The sequence below is a fragment of the Cryptomeria japonica genome, chromosome 2, assembly GCF_030272615.1.
Source record: "Cryptomeria japonica chromosome 2, Sugi_1.0, whole genome shotgun sequence".
Lineage (NCBI taxonomy): Eukaryota > Viridiplantae > Streptophyta > Pinopsida > Cupressales > Cupressaceae > Cryptomeria > Cryptomeria japonica.
In genome coordinates this window covers 516360264-516387068 of record NC_081406.1, presented here as the reverse complement: position 1 = coordinate 516387068, position 26805 = coordinate 516360264, and the positions used below count along the sequence as shown (strand labels likewise).

The following is a 26805-nucleotide window of genomic DNA, read 5'->3' as shown; positions in this document are numbered from 1 at the left end:
GATGGGGTTTATTAAAAAAACTTCATATTCTTATTTCAGTTGCTGTGACTAAACCATCACTTTTCTTCAGCAGACTATTACAAAACCACCATGTGAGAACTAGCAGCTTCAAAACTGCCCTGAATCAAAAAAAATTGCAGTTTATGAAAACTAAGTTCTGGGGATGATTTTTGCACCTCAAACTTGTTTAGGTTTCTTCATCTGATGATGAACTTTTCTAATAGATAACAGAGATCTCCTTTGTGCTTTTATTTGACCTTTTATAGGACAAATGCATGGGTGTTATTTGGTTTGGTGCCTGAAGAATTTTAGCATAGGTTGCTAACATGATAAGGTAGCATTTAAACTGGATTCAATTGATCAAATATTTTGGTAGATCTACAGGAATCTCACTAGATGTGCTATTAGCTTATTTGAACGCAACATGATTACCAAATATTGCAGATTTGGGAGGACATCACACCAGATCTCCCTTGCACACCAACAATAAACACCATTTTGTACTACTAGTGCTCGGTCACCATAGTTGTTGTCTCTTCTACAACCAAGAAACCTTGTAGAGTATGGGGTGAGTGTTCTTTTTCAATGTCAACATATGAACCCTCTCTGTCAATGCTAAGTTATCATTGTTGCATCCATCAATAATCAAATAACACAACACTTACCACCTGACTTGCACTTAGTGCAAACGATGCTCTTCCACAACCACGGTTCCTTCTCTACTTGAGCAAGTTTGAGGAAAACCATGCACATCATCAAATTATCATGTGCTTAAGAAGATCTTTCCATTTCACAGTCTCTTCTTCTCCTCATGCAACACGAAAACACTTCTATGTGTGACCTCCTCATGCACAGATTCCAAAGTTCCAAACACTCAAATGCTCAAGACCTACTGTCCACAATTGAAGTGAGTCTTGTTGAAGCCTTTGCCAAGACTTCTCTCAGCCTTAACTCTACCTCTAGAGGCATACTCATCCTTCAGGTTCTGCATGTTACTGCTGGGCTCTATCGCTTCCTTCTACACATAGCCCTACTTTCAATCACCTCCCTTTTTCTACCTCTACCTTATGCACTTTGTTGTTTTTGAGACTTCTCTCCTGCCTTGATCATAAGCTGATAGGCATCTTCTGAGGAACATATATGCATCAATTAACTTTCATCTTGACTCCTCTATGTCTTCTTCCACATGACTAGTGTGAATGTTGAGTCAATATAACTCTTATGAGTACTCTTTCATAAATGTCTCCCTTTGGTGCAAGTGTAGAGCCTACACTCATCGGTTATTCTCAAACCAATTCATATTTGCTAACTTTAGAGCTTTACGAGGACTCCACTACTCCTAGGATGTGAGATTTTTTTAAAACTCCCCATTACTTACAAATTAAAAAGCCTTACAGAGCTTGGTCAAAGCATCTAATGCCTATTGATGGACAATTTGAAATTTGGTTCCCTCCAACACATGGATGCCCTATATCAAACACCCATGGTAGAAAGAAAAGTGACCCTATCACTTCTCAAGAGGAAAACCAAGGCCTTTAACTTCATCTTTTGATAACCAAGATGAGTCTTCATTTAGGTCTTCCAGGCCATTTTACCAAATATTTAAAGTATTGCTTGTTCCATGTGCTCCTACTCACCCTACTGTCCAAGATTGCCTATCTCCTCCTTCTGTGAAGTAGATGCTAGAATTTTCATCTACGCTCCTTTTACATCTCCCTGAAACTTGCCTTCATGATATTCCGTTAGATCTGAAATATTAAATATGGGAGAAATATTAAGGTCATTAGGTAACTCCACTTCATAGGCATTACCTGAATCATGCTTACTTACAATCTTGCAAGGCCCAAATTTATTCATTTTTAGCTTTTTGTAAGTACCAACTTGGAATCTTTCTTTTCTCAAGTGTACTATAACTTCATCCCCAATCTGAAACTCCTTATGTGTTCTCTTCAAATCTGCCTTAGACTTATACTAGGAATTCATTTTGTTGATATGCTTCTTTACCTCTTCATGTACGCTCTTCACATGTTCAGTAAAGTCTTTTGCATCTACACTTTTCTTATCATTTCTACCTAACTTTGTTAAATCTGAAACATCTCTTGAGCTGCTGCCATGACCAATTTGGAATGGTGTCTTACCTGCACTCCTATTAATTGAGTTGTTATATGCAAATTCAGCTTGAGGTGAAACCGAATCCCACCCCTTTGGCTTGTCTCCAACCATGCTTCTCAACAAGTTGTCCAAGCTCCTGTTTACTACTTCTATTTGACCATCTACTTGTGGATGGTAAAGTGTAAACTAAACAAAACTTCAAATCAGTCTTTAGTTTCTTCCATAATGTCCTCCAAAAGCATCCCACAAACTTTTTATTTCTATTGGAAACTATGCTCTTTGGGAGACCATGTAGCCTTACTACTTCCTTGAAAAACAAATTTGCAATATGCATGACATCATTAGTATTTTTACATGAGATAAATGAGCCATCTCAGAAAATCTATCCACCACCACAAATACAGAATTATAACCCCTTTGTGTCCTTGGCAAACTAAGAACAAAATCCATACTAATTGTAATGTCCCCTTCTCAGTGATGTGCATTCAGTGGTCCATTGGCCTATTCCAGAGACCCGTAGGCTATTTGGAAAAGAGAATTAGGGTTTCCAACTTTTGTGGAGTTTTGCACGACCTTTTTCAGGGTTTGTTGGGAGGGAATTTTTCAGTTCTGCTTATGGTTTCCTTTTGGGTTTTCCATGAACTCCAAGGTGGCATAACATGCATTTGATTCTTTGGTGAAGTCAGAACTTACTATTTTTAGTAAGTTAGGGTTTGGTTGTTTGGATGATGCAGTTCTAATAAGCTTTCCAAGCTCTTTCTCTGGGTACGAAGATTATGTTTTTTGAAGCAGTATTTCTTGACTTACTATTTTTAGTAAGTGGTTGTGTTGAGCATTTTTATTTTTAGTAGTCTCAGACAAGGTCCTGACACAACACAGTTCAGTGGTCTTCATCGCACAACTTCATCCTTGATTTTGGTATTAATCAGTATTGGAGTTATAAGTTATTTAATTAAATATTAATTCCTTATACTAAGGTTTAATGTTTAATTATTTTTATTACTGATTAATTGTGTTGTGGGCGACTTAGGAAAAATATCTATCTGCCATCAATATTGTTATTTTCCTAAGTCAGTGGCATTAAAAAGGTGGCGTTAAGAAAGATGAAATATTTCATGTTTATATTATTTTTATATTGCAAAGTTGTCACCTAGGAAAAAGATCAAACTTTGCCTAGGGAGTTTGGGAAAACTAACGCCATGTCTAGGGGAGGCTATGACATGAAATGAAAGTGAATTTCAATTGTTTTTTTGACGACATTTGCATTTGAATTTCAGAGGGAAAAATCTATAAATACAGGTGCTTGGCCTCTCATTTGATATCTGATGAAATTGCATTGTTATGCTGTCAGTTTGGCGATTGAAATCTGAGCTTCGAAGTGTGGCTTCCTAGCTAAGTCTCAGTTTCGTACTTGGGAGATAGTACCTAGCTGTGTTCTTGTAATTCTAGTGCTGTTAATGAGTGTTTTGCAGATTGTGGAGAGTTTTGTGTGGGATTGGAGTGTTTTCTGGTTGCTGGTCGCGGAGTTGCTGAAACTATATTTTGTTCGAAACTCTTGGCCAGGCGATTTTATCATTCTAGGTATTTGCTCTGTGGATTTCTATGTCCTAGGCGATGACATTTGTAAGTTTTCAGCACTAATCTTTGAGTAATTAATTTTATTTTGCAAATCGTACTTCCTAGCCTAGGTGTTATTCTTGTGTGGGCATTTTGGAAGCAAGATGTGGTAAATGGGGAAATATGGAGGTCACTTTTCTCATTGTAATTGGTCATTTTCGATATATTAGCAGTTTGGGAGTCTTTGGGGATGTTAGGTGTGAGTAGTGAGTGAGTTTTATGCATTTTAGTATGTCTTGGTGTTGCTGGTTGTGCATTTCAGCTTGCTGTCATAAAGTTACAGATTTCCAGAAGCTGGTGTTTGGGTGTGCCCTTTGTAGTGTGAGTAGATTAGTTGATTTGGGAGTGATTTGGGGTGATTTGGGTGAGTTTGGAGAGAGAAATGAGCATTTCATAGTTTCTTGAAGCTGCTAGTCTGCGTGTTATTGATCCTAGGATTTCATAATTTCATGTTGAAGGATCTTTTGGGAGTTAGTAACTGTTTGAAGATATTTATCAGCATTGGACAACATTACTTCTCTGTTCTATCTCTCTATTTTATATTGTAAGGTTAAGTAGTAATAGTACTAACCATTTCTAGGTTGTAAGCATTCCCACTGAAAAGTGGAAGAGGATGGCTTGCCGCCTATATTTTGATATTTGTTGTTCAGTCCTCCCACTGCATAAGCGGTAGAGTGATATCTGTTTGTAATGGTCCTCCCACTGCATAAGCGGTTGAGTGATATTTTTTGTAATGATCCTCCCGCTGCATAAGCGGTAGAGTTGAGTTGTTTAGTGTGTTCAGTCCTCCAGCTGAAATATTGTGGTAGAGTGATTCGTGTTTTGGGAGTGTTGTTCTCTTGGCTAGTTTACCGCCAAGCTTCTTGATTCACCTGCTGGATAAGCAGAAGGGGCTGACTTGCCACCTATTATTGTATTCAGCACTTCAGCAGATTATTACTAACGATCCCCTACTACCGTATGCTCTCACCCTCCCAGTCTGGGCTCTCGGTGATCAAAAGGTGTGGGGTTCCCTTCAGTTGTTTGGATTTCATTGTTCTAACCCTAACGAGTGATTGGTGTGATTGTGATCTTGCTATTGAAAAATCAAAAAAAAATTAAGGGGAATATTACACTAATCTCCTCCCATGGCCTCTCAAACACAAGTAGTGGCTGATATAAACTAGTGTTTTGACTAACACCTTTTGCCACTTGACATATCTTGCAACTCCGAACATATTTCCTTACATCTTGCTGCAATTGAGGCCAATAATAACTTTCTCCAAAAGGTGCTATAGTCTTATCAAAACCAAAATATCCTACAAGATCTCCATTATGTTTCTCCTCAATCAAATTCAATCTCATAGAACTTCTGGAATGCATAACTGATCACCTTTGAATAACATACCATCCTGAATGAGATAATCTAACCACCTTGTCATATCCATAGAAATAGTATCTTTGCAAGCCTTCCATGCCTCTCCAAAATCAGGATCTTCCTCATACAAACTCCTTGAGCTCATCAAAACTAACAACTTCAACTTGCATTTCAATCAACAAATTATGCCTCCTACTCAAAGCATTTGCAACCCTACTAGACTTCCCACTTCTATGTTTCAAAACGAATATATAACTTTGCAAGAACTCTACCCATTTCATATGTCGTTGATTCAATTTCCCTTGACTATTTCTTAGACCAAGAGATAGTGTCTACATTTCTTAAGTGCTTGAACAATAGCATAAAAAACTTGGTCATAAATTGACTACTTTTTCTTAGTATCATTTAACTTCTCACTAAAGCAGGCAATGGGTTTACCTTCTTGGCTTGAAACAGCCCCAATACCATTACCACTTGCATCACAATCAACTTGAAATACTGTTGTGACATTTTCACACATCGCCCCATTGCAAATGGGAAGCCACACTTTTTCACTTTTTAGGGTAGATGTTTTGCTTAGGTTGCCTCGGTTTAGCAAGCCAATAATTTCCTAGTTTTAGCCTTTGCTTATGAGAGGTTGTCATGTCAAAATCCGAAGGGTTGTTAAAATTGTTAGAATGATCTTTAGTGTCAAGTTGCCTTAGCAAATTAAGTTATCTTTCTATGCATTGAATTTCAATTTTGCCTTAAATTTGAGCAAGAAATGATAAAAATGTTGCAAATTGATGTAAATTTTGTGTGGAAATGTCAAAAGTCCCTATAGGAGTCGTTTTTTCCACCCCTAAGAGGTGAAATAAACTCAAAAACGCACAAGTCCCAATGGACTTCTATTTTCCCCTTGAAAATTTGGGAAAATTCATAAAGTCTCGATGGAAACAGAATTTCTACCACATAAATTGATGAAATTGGGTAAAAATGGACTTCAAAGGCATGAAAATCAACAAAGTCCCAATGGAAAACATTTTTCCACTAAGCAGTTAAGTCATAATTATCAAAGTCCCGATGGTAGGCGTTTTTCCACTAAGCAATCAAGATGAAAATGGACAAATTTCCGATGGAGCATGATTTTCCACTCCATTTTGAGCACGGAAGTGTCAATTGATGTTAAGGATTATGAAAGTCCTGATGGAGTTCGTTTTTCCACTCCAGGATTGAATTTGCAAGTGATTTTGTGGAAAAACCTAATGACTTAGAAATTTCCACTCATGACAAAGCCAAGGACATGATGAGTCCCTATGGAGGTAATTTTTCCACTGGGTTACAAGGTAAAAATGTACAAGGAGATTATGTGTCCTGATGACCTTTTTCCACTTGATGGAAAAATGACCAAGGCAAAGTGGACTAAGAAAAATCATGAGTCCTGATGAAGTTCGAATTTTCACTCAGGGAAGAAAGTTTACAAGTCAAAACACATTATTCCCAATGACCCACATTTTTCCACTAGGCTGGTATTTTATGATATTTATCCCACATTCATTGTGGAGTGGAACAAAATGAGGTAAGAATGAATAAAGCTGCAAGTGGGTGAGTGAGCAAAGGTAATACAAGTACTGATTTGTCCCTAGACCCATTGAATGTCCACTTGAAGGCAAAATCAGAGACAAATCAGGCAATTTTTTAAGGACTAAAGTGTCCCTATGGAGACCGAATCTCCACTCCATGGGAAAATAATCAAAGCAATACAAAATATCAAGGACAATCAGTCCCTATGGGGGGGAAATTTCCACTTGAGCTGAAAATGTGCAAGTCTGATCAAATTTCACAAGGACAACCTAGTCCCTATGCCAATCGATTTTCCCCTTGCAAGGTTAAGTGAGCTTTCAAAGACAAATTTAAGATGAATTTGAAAACCAAATCAGTCCCTATGAGTGGTGTAGATGCAAAAATCAAATCTGCGATCTTATGAGAGAAGATCCAGATGATTCAACATCAAACAATGAAGTTCCTGCCAAAACATACACATGTAAAACAAAATGGACTACTAAAACACACATGCATGCAAATGGATTTCTGACTCCATTGCACTCCTATCAACCAAGATCTTGTGTTTAATTGAAAGTGCTCTCAGAAACACACATGCACAAGAGGCTATGGTGAATGGAGATTCATGATGCAAAGAAATGAAAAATGAAAGATGCAATAGAAAGCAAGATAAGAAATAAGAGAAATATTTGAAAATACTAGTATGTAAATGATAGATTGATTTGCCAGATTGCTAGATGGCTAGATAGTTCAAATGAAAGAGGGGCTGGGTTTTTATAGATGTTCTCTGGGTGAATCCAGGCTGCAGGATGAATGTGGGACAAAAGATGATTTTAAAATTTGTAAGTGTTTATCCCACATTCGTGAGGTGGATGAAAATAGGTAGAGGAGGAAGCATAAATGAGTCATGTAGATGCTTATGCATATGTTTATGAAGAGGGATATATTAAATAAAATAATAGATGATAAATGATAATAATAATAATAATGAAAGGTAAATGATAGAATATTAACATTATTAAATGGATAAATGATAATATTGATATATATTAATGAATTAGTGATGGATACATGATATAAAAAGAATAACATTAATGATAATATTAATAATGAATAAATGATGATAAATGATAAATATTAATAGTGGATAAAACATGAAAAATAAATTGGATCCACCCGGGCTTAAGATGACAAATTTTATGTGTCTACAAGTGGCGATTCTCCATCATTTCATTTGGTGGAAGAAAATGTGCAAAATCAAATTAAAACAATCCCTATAGGCTGCGTTTTTCCACCCAGGCAACAAAGTAAAGTGATTTAGTCCCACATTCATTATGTGGTGGAAGCTAACAAGGCAAACATGAATAAAAGTGAGAACATAAGAAGAATAAGACATAAGTTTGGATTGCTTTCATTGCAGATTTGTTTAAGGAGATTGATCAACAAGGTGGCACAGCTCTTCATTCCATCGGGCAACAATTTTGAAAGGAAGATTCATGTGCAAAGTCCATTTAACACTCAGATTTTATCCATTCAAGGCAGATTACCAGCCCAATTCAGACTTGTGACTATTATTGGGAAATCGTTTTCAGACCTGTAGGACTCCATTGTTGGACAGTTTTGTTAACACTAACAGCGACTTAATAAAATCCAAATCAAGGACTAATTTGCATCATTTGTTACATCTGCGATCATCATTGGAGGGCATTTCCAAGGCTAGCAACTACCATTACAAGGTTGTTTGACCACCCACATCATGGTAAGAGAGACTTGTTGATATAGTGAATTGATTAAACCTTTGTTTTTTGCGATTTTTGTTATCAAATTCAGATAAATAAATTATTGAGAAGAGAGGTGAGGCGGATCCTGTGGATCAACGCCTTCACCTAGGACTTTAAATCACAGATTTCAGACCTTGGGGGAGATCAAAACCACAGTACTTTTCAGAATTTCTGAGTATTCACAATCATACTCAGGTTTCTAGAATTATAAGCAGACCTCATAGAGTTAAAGATCAGGTGTCGAAAATGTATTAAGGAAGGCTAAGACATTAATTTCCAGGTCAAATTAGAGGTAAAACCAAGTGCAATCAGTCTCTATGAAACTCATCAAGGGGGATTCAAACAAAAGCAAGGATTAATGAAGCTGAGGACAAGTTGTCCCCATAAGAGTCGAATTTCCACTCCATGGAAAACTTGCAATGGAATTGAATGAAGTGTTGTCCCTATACCTATCAGTTCTCCACCTAGGGGTAAAATATGTTAAGGAGCGGATAATTTTCAAGGACTCATTAGTCCCTTTACACATCGATTTTCCACATAAGGAAATGTGCTGAAAGAGGAGGTAGTTCATAGGGACTAGATGGTCCCTATCCCGATTGATTTTCCACCAAGGCTTGTAGGTATGAAAACCGCGATAGCTAAGAAACATGGGATTGAATTTAAACCTCGACTTGCATACAATGCATATTTCATTATTGTTTCTTTGATTGATAAAGTTTTGATTCAGGTTTTGTCTCTTTTGCAGGTCTAATTATAGGTGGATTGAAAGCAAGATGATCAAGGCTTGAGGTGAAAGAGGATGCAGCTTGCAAGTATACCAAGGGATCAACACTTCGAAGCAACAAATGATGAAGGATCAGCTCCAAGATGACTCTACAAGCATATTGCAAGGAACTCAAACCATGCGAATGAGGAAGATCAACATTTTAGGGATTGGAAGAGGATTTCAAGAAAAGGATTTACAAAAGCAAAGATGAGGAGTAGCTCAAACATGAAAAAACTTCACTATGATGGTGAACAAATGAGGGAAAGACAAATCTAAGACATGATCACAAGGAATTCCAAACATAATGAAGAATGTTCAAGGCAAATTGATTAAATCTACAAGGCAAGCTGAGGTGGCATTCCAGTCACCATTCATTCAATCAAAGGGCACCAAGTTAGCATTTATTCAAGGATGGAACAAGTGACACATAGCCCTACATCAAATATTATTTGTCTTACCTATCCGCATCTCTCATTGACTAATGTAATGGCGGTTGTAACAATCCCTAACTAGGGTTTCTTTTTTTCGATCTTGGCCACTGATTGTGAATCAATCTGAGTCATTCATTGTAGTGAGACTTCTATGAAAGGGCTCAACTCTCTCATTTGTAGAGGTTAATAGTTGAAGGGCTAGAAATTAGGAGAATAGATAGATTAGAAATTAAAAGTTAGAGTAGAGTAGGAGAAGAAAAAATTGTTGCGAAGACTTGTAAATGAATATACTCTTTACATTGAAGATACGGTGAAATGTGTTGTTTCAACAATTTGCATGGCTTCTACTTCTCAATTTCTTTAATGTTGATTGGATGAATGGAAGATTTAGTAGGTGATTAATGGTGAAATTTGCATATCCATAGTACTAGTAGTTTGCTAATTGTAAACTTGCCTTGCGTGGTCAACTGGAATCCCTATTCAAGTTTAACTTCAATTGCTATTCACACATTGATATGCATTGCCTTGATGGTGTCTATGTTGTTGGTGGTAATTTGAACATCATATATTTACCTTAGAAGATTGCACTAGCTTTGTGGAGTTGTTCATTGATGACAAAGCAAAGTCCGGTAGAGTCTCACTAAGTCATTCACTACATCCTACATTCCTATGATTAGATTAGACTCACTAAACCCTTTCCTTTTGTTCTTTCTTTGTTAGATGAGTTAGTCCCAAGTTCCAACAATCTCCAAGTATTCAATGTATGTACCCTTGTGATTCCAACATTATCACATCAAACCATTAAGCTTATCCACACGTCAAGACCTGATAGTAGAAACATTGGAGTCTTCCAATTGACCATATAGTTTAGCATTTGGGAAGATTTTGTTCAAGAGAGGATAAGATACCTTGGTATTTTATTTTGTGTTTGAGGTGCTTAAAAACACATCAACAAATACCTTGCTGAAATCTGGGAGTGCTAACACAAGTTGTTCTATCACTTTGGCCCTCAACAAATAGAAACTCCTTGCTGCCCCTGTAGTCCACTTGAACTCCTCGTTATCTCCTCACATAGTCTCAGTTAGTGATGCACATATACTACTGAAACCTTTAATGAACTTTCGATAAAACTTGCTAATCCATGAATGATCTCACCTATGTTACACTTCTAGGTGTTGGCCATTCTAAGATAGCTTTCACCTTTTCCAAGTCCATCTTAATGCCTTCTCTTAATACAACAAAGCCCAAATATACCGATTCCCTCTTCACAAAGCTGCACTTCTTGAGGTTAATCAGCAACTTTTCATCTCTAAGCTTCTCAAAAACAAGTCTAACATGCATCAAACATTCTTCTAGTGCCTCACTAAAGATCAAAATATCACCAAGATAAACAATAACAAATCTGCCCAAAAACTCTTTCAATACCTCATTCATCAGCCTCATAAACATACTAGGTGCATTAGTTAGTCCAAAAGGCATGACTAACCATTCAAACAAACCTTCCTTAGTCTTAAAAGCTATATTCCATTCATCTCCTTCTCAGATTCGTATTTGATGATAGTCGCTCTTCAAATCAATTTTGGTGAAGTCCTCAGCTCTACTCAAGTAATCCATGATATCATCCATCCTAGGGAATGAAAATTTGTACTTTATGGTAATCTTGTTGATAGCTCTTGAATCCATGCATATTCTCCATTCTACTTTGGTGATAACATTACAAGTACTGCATAAGGACTTAAACTCTCCCTGATCAAACCTTTCTGCAACTCGTCTATTCAACTCTTCATTATCTGCCAGAGACATTCTATGGGTTCCCTTGTTTGACAAACTTGCTCCTGGAATCAAATCAATTTGATGGCTTATCCTTCTCACTGGTGGGAGTCCTTTTGCCACATTATTTGAAACAATATCTTTAAACTATTGCAGAAAATATGCAACCTCCATAGGAAAATCTTCCACATTTTCACAGTTAGTCTTAGGAATTAAAGCAAAACAAACTTTCTCATGCTTCATACATTCTAAGAACTTCCTTGCATCAAGTAAACAAACTCTTGCATTACCACAAGTTTGAACCAAATCATCCTTCAAAGATTTTAATTCGTGTCTTACTCCATCCTTGGTTAATCTATAGGTGTTAGTATAACCATCGTACATTGCCTTCCTATCAAATTGCTAAGGCCTTCCTAATAAAATATGACATGCATTCACAAGAATAATATCACATAAAATTTCATGAAAATAACATCCTATCTTAAATTTTACCAAAGATTGTTTGCCGACCAAAAGTTTTTGATCATCTTGTACCCATGCTATCCTATATGGATTCGGGTGTTTCCTCTTCTCCAGCTTCAACTTTCTCACTATTTCTTATGATACAAAGTTATCCATGCTCCACCATCTATGATGACATTACAAACCTTCCCTTCACACTTGCATCTTGCCTTGAATAATAATCTCTTCCTTTGAGCTGGTTCATTGTCTACATTCAACAGTGCTCTTCTTGTCATCAAGACTTCACCTCCTTCTACCTCTTTTGATTGTGATGAGTGTGCATCTTCTGCAATAATGTTTGCTGCTCTATTATAATTTTCTGATCTCTTTCTTGGTCTTTCTTCCTCATGAGGGCAGTCATATGCTCTATGACCCTCTTCTCCACACTTAAAACAGGTTCCTCTTCCAAAACCTCTACCCAATCTCTTCCTTTGAGCTGGTTCATTGTCTGCATTCAACGGTGCTCTTCTTGTCATCAGGACTTCATCTCCTTCTACCTCTTCTAATTGTGATGAGTGTGCATCTTCTGCAATAATATTTGCTGCTCTATTATAATTTTCTGATCTCTTTCTTGGTCTTTCTTCCTCATGAGGGCAGTCATATGCTCTATGACCCTCTTCTCCACATTTGAAATAGGTTCCTCTTCCAAAACCTCTACCTCTTGAATTTTGATCTCTAGGACCATATGAATCATCATATCTTGGATTTTTGCTGCTGCCTTGGTCTTCATTTTTCTGATTGCTATTATCATTCTCATATGATCTTCCTCTTGTTCTTCCACCATGGCCTCTTCCTCTTTGCTTACTCTCGTACCTTTTGTTCATTCTTTCATTAATTTTTACGGCAAATTGATATACATCTTCCATTGTGTAAACTCTCACCAAAGCCATCTCTTCTTGTATGCTCAGCCTCAAACCATTGATGTATTTTACAACCTTCTCCTTGGTAGCTTTAGCATGTCCTATTCTAATCAGGATCCTATGAAATTCCTCTGTATACCCCTTCACTGTTTTGGGTCCTTGTTTAAAGTTTAAACCTTGCATTCTTTTGAGCAAAGCTAATTCATAATCCACCAGAATGAATTGTCTTTTTATCTTCTCCACCATTCTATCCCACTGAGCAATTTTCTCCTTGCCTCTCCTTCCTCTTTCAAGTTGCATCTCTTTCCACCAAATAGAGGCATGTCCCTTCAACCTAGTCTTTGCAAATCTCACTCTGTCGAGGTCTTCTACTTCTTCAAATTCAAAGCACTCTTCCATGTTGTTGATCCAATCCACTAGCTCTTCAAGATTCAAATTCCCATTGAATATAGGACAATCAATTTTGATCTTTTTCCTGTTCTTGACAATACCCTCACCAAAGGATCATTCACAACTACTGTTGTTGCTGCTTCATCTTCTTCACCACTTGTATCATTAGCATTTTCTGTAGCTTCATCCTCTTCACTCTCATGTTCTCTCCTTTGAGCAAAACCTCTCCTAATTTCCTTTTGTAAAGCTTCAACGTGCCTTCTCAAGGCTCTGAAATCATCACTATGAACAATATTTGGAGGATTTTTTCCTCCACTTATAACTCCACCTCTACCCCAACCATGTTGGACTCCTCTTGCATACATTTTTCACCATACCCACAAGCTCAATCCTGGTGCAAACTGCCTCCTCTTGGCAAATTTGCCTACACACTCAGAATCTTCTCACTCTGATACCACTAATGTAAGGGGTTGAAAACCCCTTCTAACCTATCTCAATCAACACTCTAAACACACATACGAATCTAATATATGTGGAAGCAAAATAGATGAAAATGAACAAAAGAATGATGCAACAAACTTAAGAAATTCTTATTGAAACTTCAAGCAAATTTGCAATATAAAATGGTGAGCATAGGCTTCACTTTACAACATCTCAATTTGATTTGGCCTGATCATAGACCTGAAACTATGGTGTTTTATCAGCAGTAAATGGCTTCTCAAAAGCCTTCCTTCAAGCTCTCCTCAAAATGCACCTGCAACAATATGGCTTATCCAACCCTCAAAACAAAACTGCTTCTAGGTCTTTTTTTCCCCTTGCCAAACTCTGGAGGTTCTTTTATTTCAGAAAACCCCTCAAAAAAAAAAAGAAAAATAACGCCCACACCCAAAACTGTTGACTTGCAGAAAATGCTACGCACACTCTCCCCTATAAAAAAACACCTACCAAAAACATAAACTTAAAAAGAAAAACCAACCCACTACACTCATCCGTTATTCTCAAACCAATTCATATTTGCTAATGTTAGAGCCTTACAGGGACTCCACTACTCCCAGGATGTGAGACTATTTTAAAACTCCCCACCACTTACAAATTAAAAATCCTTAAAGAGCTGGTCAAAGCATCTAACACCTATTGATGGACAATTTGAAATTTGGGTTCCCTCCAGTACGTGGATGCCCTACATCAACTTGGTGCAAATTTACACGAGTTCTTGCAAACTAATCTTTTACAAGTTCTTCCTCATCAAAGTTCACATTCGCTTCCAACATGACTTCCTCTTAAACCTCATCCTTACTAATATAACTAATAATGTTTTGTCTCCTTTGTATAGACTCCATGACATCAGTTCTCTCCTATAGAGCTCTCAACATATAAACAAGATCCGCCATGCACAATCCTCTAGCGGTTCAAACATTCTATGCATTTGATCTTCCAACTCCATGGATTATCATGATCTTTGGACCATCTCTAATGTGATAATTGCCAAATACATACGGTTATGTATCTCAAACACAACTCACACCTATAGGTCAAAAAATAAAGCTATAATACCAACCAATGTAGCACCATAATGGGTCAAATAAACTAGTGGTTAGCAAACAAAGTCACACCATCACAAGTAGAATGCAAAGGAAATACAAGAAAATGAAACCTTTATTAAATATAGCGAGAATTAAAAATACATGCATCCTTTATTACAAATGTAAACCAACAATAGCTAAATCCAACACAAGAAACACTCAACCCCTAGCAAAGACTCTATGTTACAAATACTCCTGACACATTCAATAAAAGAATGATGGTAAAAAAATTCAAAATAAAAGCAAACCATATGCAGATGTTTCCTTCATTGACCTCCATTTGTTCTTCTCTCTCCTTCAAATTATTGTGGATATCACCTACAAATGCAAGTGACTGAAAGCAAGTTGGATTGCAAAAGATGGATTTGAATGTGACAGCATAAGTATACCAGAAGCATAGTTAGAAAATGACAAGAAAAGAAAGCTAAATTTATAGGACAAATTGATGAGGACCTCAAATTGGAATGAACAGTTTGAAAGAAGCAATTGATCTAAAAAGGCATGATTGCGGGGGCAAGATATGACAAATTCTATGTCCATTTAATGACAAATTGCTATGTCAAGAATTATGACAACTTACTATGCAAATTTCATGACACATTTCCAAGAAAAAATATGACAAATTAGCCCCAAAAGTAGCTCATAATTATGACAAAATTGAGCACAAAAAGAGGAGAAATAAGGGGGGGAAATTAGGGGAGAAAAAGGTGGGAGAAAATTAGGTGGCATTAATTAATAAATCTTCCATTTATTAATTAATTCACAAAAAAGGAAGGAATTAGCCAATTAAACAATTAATTTAATTGTGACATGAAACACTTAGGACAAATGAAATTAATTCATTTAACCTAAAGGAATGTTAATAGGACAATGATTAAATCATAAAACCCTAGGAGACTTGGGAAATGAATTAGGTCAAAATGCAATAAATACATGATGACGATCATGATCAAAATAGATAACTGACAAGGATCTGACATTGATCAACAATGATTGATAACGAATTGATCAAAAATGATAAAGCGACCAAATTGATAAAGGACAATTAACGGAAGGACCAATGACTGATTGGTCCAAAATGATAAGAGTTTGGTAATTGATTGAGACCGATGACAAATCAACCAAAGATTGACAAAGAACGATGACAAATCGATCAAAATTGATAAAAAGATTGATGATGAATCAATAACCGAAGATTGACAAAGATTCAAAATGATCCAAATTGATTGATGATTGATATCTCAAGTGATAAAGATTAGGACAAAACCCTAATTGACATCAATTAGGGTTACAACGATATCCAATTGATATGACAGGTTGATCATGACCATTGATTAAGAATTGAAACTGACATCGACAATAGCTGATTCAAATCATGAGAAATTGGAATCGAATAGGAAAGAAATGCAAAGGAATGACACAATGTTGACAAATGATAAAGATCAAATGCGCGACATAAAAAAAATGTTAATAAAATACAAAAAACCCTAAAATAAGGTCACGTAGACATGTTAGAGTATGACACCGCAAGCGCTGACCATTTTTAGATGCCTATAGAAATAATTAAAACTCAACTAATAAAATCAATGATAATTAAGAAACCAAAAAAAGTTAAAATTAAGTTAAAAAATTTATGTAAATACATAATATAATAAAAATATTATATAATAAAAAAATTTAAAAATGAAAAAAACTAAAAAATCTTGCTATAAATAAACTCCTTGAACTCTCTAACATTCTGATGATGGTGATGAAAAGAAAAACACACCATCTAATCTAGCTTGGTATATGCGAGGAAAAAAGAATGTAATGCCAACATGGCCCAATGTTAATGAGTGAAAGTTTGATGAGAGGTTCTGGACAAGCTAGTGGCCAGATCAAAGCAGTGAGAAGGCAGGATAAAAGATCGAGTTATTTAGATCTTGAGCTCGTCCACAGTCAATGTTGAAAATCACATGGTTTCAGTCAGCTCAATTGTGATTTCATACCCCAGAAGTCATACCACCTTCATATAAATACCAAACGAAACTTCGCGCTGACACATGAAAATCAGTATTCAAATAGCCCAAATCATTCTAAAGAGGATCGTCATAGCTTGGAATACGATACATAAATTTTCATTCCCTTCAATCTTAAATTATTCACTTTGAAAATGGAAAATTCTCGCATGCTTCCCACACTATTCAAATAAATTTGGCACAACTTTCTCGTTGAGATTCTTTTAAGATATGGAATGATAAAAATAATTCTCACTCACTCATATATGGACACTTTTTTAACTATGGCTCACAATTAAATGGTAATCTATAATGCTATGTTACAATTCCAGGTTCATGCTGAGAAGGTATGGCTGGAGATTGAGCACCTCCAAACTCTTGTTTTGATATTGAGGAATGCACCTTGTACCATGAACCATGTAGTTCCAGATTCCCCCTGTCAAGCTGCTTCTGGCCATGGCTTTGGGGAGAATGGCTATAAGCGTCACACGAGTAGTCAATTGGGGTATTCCTTGTTATACCATGATCATCACTGCCTCATGGTGTTGCCCAATGGGCCTTTCCTCCACACCACAACAAGTCTTCCTGTCTAGCTCTTGTCATCTCGTTGGATTGAACAAAGGAGATGGAAGATAAAGAAAACAAAGATGATACCCAAGGTCTGAAGCCCGTACCAAACCTACACACTACACATCCTTCTAGTAGTGGCAAATGAAGGAGCATGCAGGATAATGTGCTTTGGCCTCTCCCAATTTTAGGGCTCGTTGCTCCCATTGCTTAATTTTTTTTAAACATGAATTTGCTTTTACCAAGGGTACATGGGACATGTCCACAGGTTCTTTTTTATCTTCTCAATGGGGACGGGGTAGGCTAAGAGACATTTCCCAGCCATCCCCAAGATTTGGGAGACGTTACAAAACGGGGCAAGTTTGGCGACAGCCGACCACATCCAAAAAAATGCATAGCATTTTAAAAAATAAAATAAATGATGCTTGTCGCCCCTGCACCCCTCTAACCTTGAATAGCATTTGACTTCATTTTTTCATGAATTTTTTACAGTTCAAAAAAACAAAAAACACAGTAAGGTTAATTGGTGCTGTTGGATACTTTCCATTATTATATTTTACAGTTTTTGATATTATCATATTTGTAATGTAAATTTGTAGTTTTTGAATATTTTGATGTATACATTATTAAATATAAATTTGTTTGATTCTAATGTGAATTCTAATCAATATTTTATCAAAGTGAAATTTTCATATATATATATATATATATATAAATTTATTTGTCAATGTTATCATATGAATATTATTTTATTTTATTTTTATATGAAAGTTATGTGTGTATGTATGTATGTGTGTGGTTCTAAAAAATGACCTCAAAAAATTTCATTCCCAAAATACATCTCCTGTTTCTCTATGTGGAAAACTTTGTGGTACTAGGCTTTTACAAATGTCAATGATCCATTTCTACCTCTACAAACTCTAGGGCTTGTTGCTTTGACTACTCAATTGGATTATTAAGCCTTGAATTGAAAATTTTGTATTATCTTTGCTAATTATTCTTTGTCCTCATGAATGGGGCAAAATGTGACTTTCGAGATGTGATGTCTATCCACCTTTTCTTTGTAAAAAATATGTATTTTATATTATTTTTCAATACATATAGCATTTTTTCAAAATAAAATATGACTTTCGAGGTCTGATTTCCTATCACTCTTTCTTTGTAAAAGTATGTTGTATTTTATGTAATTTTTCAAAAATAAAATTGAATGTTTTCTCATTAAATATGTAATGTAGATATTGATAACTCTATAATAGGAGATCGTTTATGTTATCTTCAAGAATTAAATAGCAAGTTGAACTATAGAAAATAACAATTACTTGCAAATAAATAAAAATTTTAATCAATTTTAATGCATATTGCTTTCATATTTTATCATGATTATAATTATTAGTTATTATGAATACTTTTATGAAAAACTCATTCATCTTGAAAAAAGAGACTTATTAAAATACTTGGACTATAACAATACTTTCATTTAAAATAGTTAATAGAGAATATCTTCTATGCATTTATAATGTTATACTTAAATAAATATTTATTTAAAATCTTTTATTAAAAAACTTAAAAATTTGATATTCTTAAACTATTATATTTATATAAAATAATAACTACTAATAATAACTCAATATTTCTCACATTACTAGACAATTTAAATCTTCAAACTCCTACCCCTCATGCAATCAATAATTTGTTAATTCATTGTCCTCCTTGAGGTAAATATCATCACTTTTCATATAAATATTATTAATTAAAAAAAAAAAGTTTGTCATAACCATTCATATTAAATCTAAAATTATTATCCATATTATTGAGTTTTGCAAGAATCTTGGTTGAAATTAATGGCAGGATGTTTTAAGTCGACATATGCAAATGTACTTAAGTATGTATAGATCTAGTGATCCAGTGTGTATATATGTAGAGGGAAATTTGTTTCACACCTTATCTTTGGTATTGTTGTCAAAGGGGGAGAGATAAGGTGAAAAATGTACAGTGTGAATGGAGTGTACACATTTCTGCAGGTTTTGGGGTTGTTGATCAAAGGGGGAGCCTTAGAATTCTTTCATTCTTGATCCGATGTACAGGTTACACAGGTTTCAACACTTAGCCATTTTTCACAAGTGTTGCCATCAATGCCAAAGAAGGAGATTGTTGACAATTGACACTCATCCGGTGATTTTCAATGCTTGATCCATGATTTAGGGTTGTCATTGATGGCAACTCTTCTTGAAGATTCGATCCAATGGTCGTGATTCCTTTTATCCGGAAGCAGGAGTTAACTGGTAGCCAGTAAATCAAGGTTATTCCAGTGCAATTTTGGTCCGGAAAGATTTCCGATGAATGCGGTGATTTTGGTGACTAAGTTCGAGGTGTAAATGACGAGGCCGACATTAGTAAAGCATTTTGGAAAATTGTTTTGATCCGGTGCTATGTCTTGTTAGAGATTGAAGTCGACTTGAAGCTACACATTACATTTTTTATAGTCGACTTGGAGGAGATTAGTTTTGATATGACCGGATATATAAGATTGAATTGGTGATTGGTTTTTGGTGTATTACTATTGTGGTGATCCGTTTTGGTGAGATTGAGGGCAGTTTCACGTGCGCATTTGATTCCCAGGTGATCCAGTAGCTGACTAAGACAGAAATAGAGCATATTGCAGAGCGAGTACAGTCAAAGATCTTGTGCCTAACCGGAACTCATTCTTGCATTGTCAAATGCTATTTCAGAGTTCTTTTGTCACAAACCCTATTTTTCCATAATTATTTAATTAGGAAAATAATGTGAAATGAAAATAGAACTGATAATGAAATAAGAAAGGATATCGAATGTACTGATATGATTTATGTATAATTGAATGATCAGTAATAATTTTTATTGTAAATTGGGATCGTCATTGCTAATGAGCGATTGAGTGCAAAGTGAATGCAGGAACAGGTGAACAATGATGAAGGCGAGAACATGGTTCAGGTAGAGTTGCCTTAGCTCTTGTATTTCATTAGGATAGATGGAATCTTTCACACACCACATTAGGATTTAAAATTTGCATCTTGAAAGTGTGGATGATTTAAATGATCTTATTGAGTGTTTGTTCAAACTGAAATGATGAAATTTGAATGAATAGTAGATTGATTTAAATGTTTATATAGGTGCATTAATTGCATGATGTGAGTAATGTTTGAAATAAACATAAGTTGTCTGAGTAATCGTGAAATAGTATGTTTATTAATGGTTAAAAGAGATAAATGTGTAGATGATTCCAAAAAGAATATCGACCCTAGGTTTTTAGGTCTTTCTTGTTCAGATAAGTATAAATGTATGAAAATTGCACTTACGAGTTTAATCTTGTAAAAATGAATAATAGTCCAACATATACATATGAGAAATTTATTCAATTATGTACATATATCAATAACCTATTATCGTGAAGTTTGACTTCGTTAAATTTCTTTTGTCGATTCATTCAAAATTTGTCTAAATAATAATAATCTCATCTATTTGTAAAAATTGAATAATGTATCGTATTTATGGGATTAAAAATCTGATATATATATATATATATATATATATATATATATATATATATATATATTTCCTTATCAAAGAAAGGGTTAATTAAAAACAACGTCTAATGTTTTATATTAATACAAAAAAAAGACTCATTATAAATAAATTATAAAATAAACCATATTACATATTCCTTTATTAAACATGTTAATAAAACATACCGTATTGTAATATATATTAAACATATTAATGAAAGGTGGCGGGTTATAAGGAGGTCGACCGTTTAAAACAAATGCAAGAGCCACCTTGGTCGGTGTTTTAACAAACTCCTCCACCCACGGTGGCCGACTTGGCCAGTGTAGACTCCTCCACCATGATAGCCATATTGGACGTAGAACCCCCCTCCACCCTCGGTGATTGCTAGCAAAGTTTTAAACGCAAGGTAGTCTTCCTCCACGCATGGTAGTCTCCTCCATCCTCGGTGGCTGCTAACAGAGCTTTAAACACAGGTTAACGTGGAGGCAAGGTTGTTTAGAAGGCGTAGTTTAAGGAGAGACCACCGCCTACCACCACTTCCACTATCAAACATAAAGCAACGTGTAAACCAATCTCCACATTGCATAAAACCCTCCTCGCAAGTGCTAAAACAAACTCCACATTGCAGGTCGAATGTGGTGGGATGTAAATTAAGTAAGTTGTTTTAAAAAGGATACACGTCGATTACCATTCCTCCTCCCTTTTTATTATGCTGCAAACCATGACCTGGTCCTATTAAAGGATACTCCACGTGCAGATAGAAAACGGTTTATAACCCAGAGGATAGCAGAAAACTTAGCAGCAAATTTGAATAAATAGATGTAGGCACACTCTCACATTAACAATCTTTTCTCACACGAGATTAGAAGAGCAAATTTCTTGAAGGGAGAGTAAGAATAGCTCGATAGAGAGTTAGAATAGATTGATAGAGAGTAAGAATAGTTTGATAGAAGGGAGATGGAAGGGGAAAAAGAAGAAGATGCAATCGAGGATTAGAGAATGGGATGAAGAAGAGAAAAGTAGTGAGATTTAGAATAGTTTTCAATCGAATCGTAAAAGATCAATCATGATCATCTCAGATTTAGACTCGAATTTCAGAGTAAAGTTTAGAAATAAAAGATAGAAAGGAAGTATAGAGTTAATGGAGGAATCAACAGATGGAGAGCATCAAAGAGGTTGTGCACCATCTTGAAAGAAAGAAGGCAAATGTGAAGAAGGAAGCAAATCCATCACCTCAAGCCAGTAACAAGAGCATAAGGAGGTAGGATCTACCTTAATTCTTTGGTCATTATTCGAAGATAGTAAGTGAGTCGTGAAGTTATATAATGTTTATTAGAATGAAGTTTGATTGAGTCAAGCCATGATTAAAACAAAATTGTTTGAACTCGCTTTTGAATAGTCTTATGGAGAAATGTATGATGAGGTATATATGATAAAATAACTAAGAACACGTATGGAAGATGTTAAAAAGTAGTAGGAATTGCATATAGGTTGCTTTACATACTCTCTAAAGGATGATCTAGTTTTAGACCTATGCAATATACTAATGGAAGAGTTGTCGAAAAAGGAATCGTTGTTAATTGTTCAAAAATTACGTTCATGTAAATAGAGATACAATGGTGAAATAATTTCTCAAAGGTTGTAGATAAACTTAGTAAAACTCTCATAAATGAGATTATCCAATCCTCTAAGAATAAGTAAGAGGTTAGAGAGAGAAACTATGAGATTGAACCACAAAGAAGATAAAATAATAGGATAACGACTTATTAAATAATGAAGTTATTTTGATATCACAAGGAAAGACTTACACTTTGGAATTTTGCATGAAAAGTAAAGATGGTTATCAAGTGCCTCATTTGAAAAGCCTTATAGACAGGCGTTTTATGAACTTGTATCATATTAGATTGTCGTTATGGCAAATTAGTGAAGTCGGTGTGTTAAGTTTAAAATCATGAAAGGTCACGTATTAGTATTAAACTAAATATGATGTTTTGAGAAAAGCGGTAAATTAACCACGACACTTGGAAAGATAGAGAGAGTTTAGATGAGATAAACTTAGAATTCTAAACCCTAAGAAATGGAATGCATGTTAATGAGTATGCTATGTTTTGATAATTGAATAAAAGAATGTGTAGTCATTTTATTCAATTTTATATGTAAGATACATACATGTGTTACACCTTCTTAATAATTTTAATCTTGTCTTTAAATTGCTTGAAAGATAGAAGGGAAAGATTGTCTTCTTTTAGATGTATATTTGATTATCCATAAAAGATTGTTTCCTGTCAGATAGGATTGGATTTAAATTAAAGATTTATTTCTATTCAAACAAAAGATTGTCTTCTTAGCATAGTATTTTTATCTTGCAAGAAATAGGAAGCTAGAAATAAAAGGTGAAAGATTGTCTTCTGTATGAATTTATGTGAACAAAGCTAGATAGACTTGTGCTTGTGGAAAGTTACCTTCCAGGATGGGTGCCGAATGTGGATTATAGAGAGTATAGTTGCTTTTCCAACTATCTATTTTTGTTGTGCATGGCATTATACTCGGTCGAGTAATCAAATTGAATTAACCATTGAAATAATGGAATTATTTTATTTTATCCTCTCTACCATATCCTAGATTGATAATGAATGCTTGTTTCCTAAAAGAATTAGAAAAATGAAAATGCTTGTATCATCTAGGCACGCACCAGATTCCATCTTGCCTTTCGAATTACTTTTGCTAAGCAATTCGTGCAGGGTCAGGTATTCTTGATTGACCAAGAATTCTGGGGAAGCGTAAGCTTCAAGGTTGGGCGGAAAAAGCGCCTGAATCTCGTTCTCGTCTTCATGCTAAAGATTGCATTGGCGACAGCTTGGGTTGCAGATCAACGAACGCATCTCACCCTTTACTTTGTATTATTTTGTTATTGAACTTACGACAACTTGAAATGCGTAAGTATTGTATGATCGAAATACAACTTTTATCAATTTATTGAATAAAGAATATTATCTTTTATAGAAATTTCGTGTGTATTACGATCTAAATGGAATGATCAAATGAAGCTATGGATGGAAAAATGGAATGAAATAGATTTATTAACTGATTTATAAGTTTATTTAAGAATAAAGAGTATTTCGGCTATTATTTGAAGTTAGCTCGATTTACGTCTTTACATCTTTAGTTGTATTTTCTCATTATAACTAAATTGTAAGTCAGTGTCAGGGTGACTACCCTAAAGGTTGTAGCCTTACGGGTCATTATAATTGAGCAGTGAGCTCTAGGCAGTAAGCCTGAATGCAAGTGCATTCCCCATCTATGTAATATTAAGCCTGAATGCAAGTGCATTCCCCATCTATGTAATATTTATGTACTCCTAGCCATAGTATATGAATATTGTGGGTTCCAGCCCCACCATGATTTTTTCCTTTCCGGGTTTCAACGTAAAAATTCCTATTGTGGATCTGTGGTTTATTTATTGCTTGCTTATGTTCTGTATTGTTATACATTGCTAACCGATGAATAAAAAAATAAGTTTGTGAATTTGATTTTTGGCAGATCACTGATTCACCCCTCAGTGATCCCTGATTCTAACAGTTATTGATTAAATCTGTTTAGAAATTCTATTTAAATTGAATGTTATCTTAAAAAAAACTAGGGCTCAGTCTACATATCAGAAATACTGTGACAGCTAATCAGTCCTAGAATAATTCAGCAATCGACCCCGATGAGAAATTAATGAAATCCCATTTGCATCGGATTTACCCAGTCAGAGAAAAGTAATTTTCTAAAAATTAAAATTTTGAATGAAAAGAATGGAGAAAGCTCACCCGCAGGAGGAGGACCTGAGTATTCTTTCCTGTCGCCTGCCCTCTGTGAATGTAACGAATATCTGGATACTCAATATCCATCTTGTAGTCAGTCCCACTCGCCCTTACAAAGAGGCTGATTCTCTTACGACCATACTCAAACTCTGCAATAACTCCATTGAAAGAGCATAAAACATAGAATGAAATCTCAGAAATTTCGCAGCCCATATGCAGATCAACTCCCTCCAAACAAACAGAGGTTTCCTTTACAGCGGACACTTCTTTCGATCGAGATCCCACTTTTAGCTCAGAATTTCTTTTTGGCACAGAAAACTCTCGGTGTGGAGCAATATTTGGCTCGGCAACAGCTTTTGGTGCTGAAGTCGTTGCTGCTGGCTCAAAAGAGCTATAAAATTTTAGAAGAGAAGCCTTTCTTTCTGAGATCGGATCATACCTTGGTTTTGGCTCAGCAACAATTTCGTTTGGCTTAAATGTGCTAGAAACGTTTAGCACAGAAGCCTTTATTTCTGAGAGAAGTTGTGGCACAGAAAGATTTGGATCATACACGGACTTTGGCACAGCTTTTGGTGCTGAAGCCTTTGTTGAAGACACAATTTTTAACTCAAAAGCATCAAAAACTTTTACTACAGAAGCCTTTATTCCTGACAGTTGTTGAACCGAAAGATTTGTATCGTGCACGGGTCTTGGCTCAACAGTATCTTTTGGTGTTGAAATCTTTGCCGCAGACACAGCTTGTAGCTCAAAAGTGGTGAAAATTTTTGGCACAAAACCCTTCCTTTCCGAAGGAAGATTCCGATCGGCAACAACTTTTGAGTCGTTCACTGGTTTTGGCTTAGACACAGCTTTGGAAAAAGGGGGAAAAGTATATGCTTGGCTGGGAGGTGGCATAGAAAATTTTGGCTCAATTACAGCTGAAACATTTGACTCAGGAACAATTGCTGGCACAGATACCTTATTTTCAGACAAATTTCCTGGCACGGAAACTTTTGGCTGGCTGAAAAGTTGCGACACCGAAGCCTTCGACTCATAAACATCTTCAATTTTTGGCTCGGACACAACTCTCGGGAGAGATGTGTTATTCTCAGACACGTCTTTTGGCACAGAAAGCTCTGCTTCGCAGTGAAGTTGAGGCACAGCAAAATTTGGATCGCAGGCAGCATCATTTGACTGGGGCAAAACCTTAGATTGGGACAGAAAGTCCTCATTGTGCACAAATTGGACTGCTAGTAAAGCACCCCACAAGTCGAGAAGACCAGCCTTGGCAAGATTATGAAGATCCATTGCTGATTCCGCGCTCGCTGTTTCAACAAGGGCGCTCACTTCTGCATCTTCTTGACTATGCATTGAGCTTTGCGTGATCAGCCTGCAAGCGCGTACATTCCCACGGCCAACTGTGTTCTCCAGACATTCTACCAGAAATTTCTCGTTCGGGATGAAGGGCACGCGTGAAACGTGAATCGTGCGACCGGCCATGATAACTTGCAAATGTTTGTAACTGAGAATGAAAAGCAAGTCAAAAATGCAGATTTCAGGCTTTATCAATGAAAATCTTCTGCTATGCCTTCATCCTCTATATCCTGCCTCTCAGCATTCCGGACAAATCCCTCCAGTGCCTTCGTTGCAATGCTTTAAAAAGGCTGCCAAAACTTAGCTTCCACGAAAGCACGGCGAATATAATTCTTGCACTGAATCTCCACGCCATGATGGGACGACATCCCATACGTCCATATTTCAACGTACGAACTGCCCCAGAGAAGTTTTAAAAATATAATAAACACTGTGGAGGCTGCTTCCGCGCACTCGACCATTGCACGAATATCACTCATTCTACTTTATAAAGTTTCTCTTGGCACTGCTACCAGTGCGGACTGCCCAAAATAAGGTATCGCCCAGCTGAAAATGCCGAAAGAAACCGAGGAATCATTTTAATGCCTAGCCTAGTGATTGACAAGTTTGCTTATCTACTCATCCGTTGGAGAATAAGGTTAAATCTGTGAAAGTGAAATGTCCGGAACTGTTATTATTTGTACGCAGAAACACAGTCAGTGCTTTCTTGTTCCACATCAACTCATCACTGTTTGACAAATAATTTATTCCTCAAAAGTAAAGCTCATAACTCGGAAGTTTCCGTGGTGAATTTCATGGACAGTAGTACAGTAGAGAATTTGTCTTTTGT

The 26805-nt window shown here is 35.8% G+C and overlaps 1 protein-coding gene across 1 annotated transcript in view; it reads right to left on the bottom strand.

Annotated features, from left to right (window-relative positions):
• The window catches only part of LOC131045250 (RNA-dependent RNA polymerase 1), an 84750-nt gene extending 58162 nt beyond the window's left edge, over nucleotides 1–26588 (bottom strand). The window contains exon 1 of the mRNA XM_057978802.2: nucleotides 24630–26588. Within this exon, the coding sequence (XP_057834785.1) occupies nucleotides 24630–26102 (1473 nt within the window). The 5' untranslated portion in view covers nucleotides 26103–26588. The remainder of the gene's footprint in view (nucleotides 1–24629) is intronic.
• Nucleotides 26589–26805: the final 217 nt, after the last annotated feature.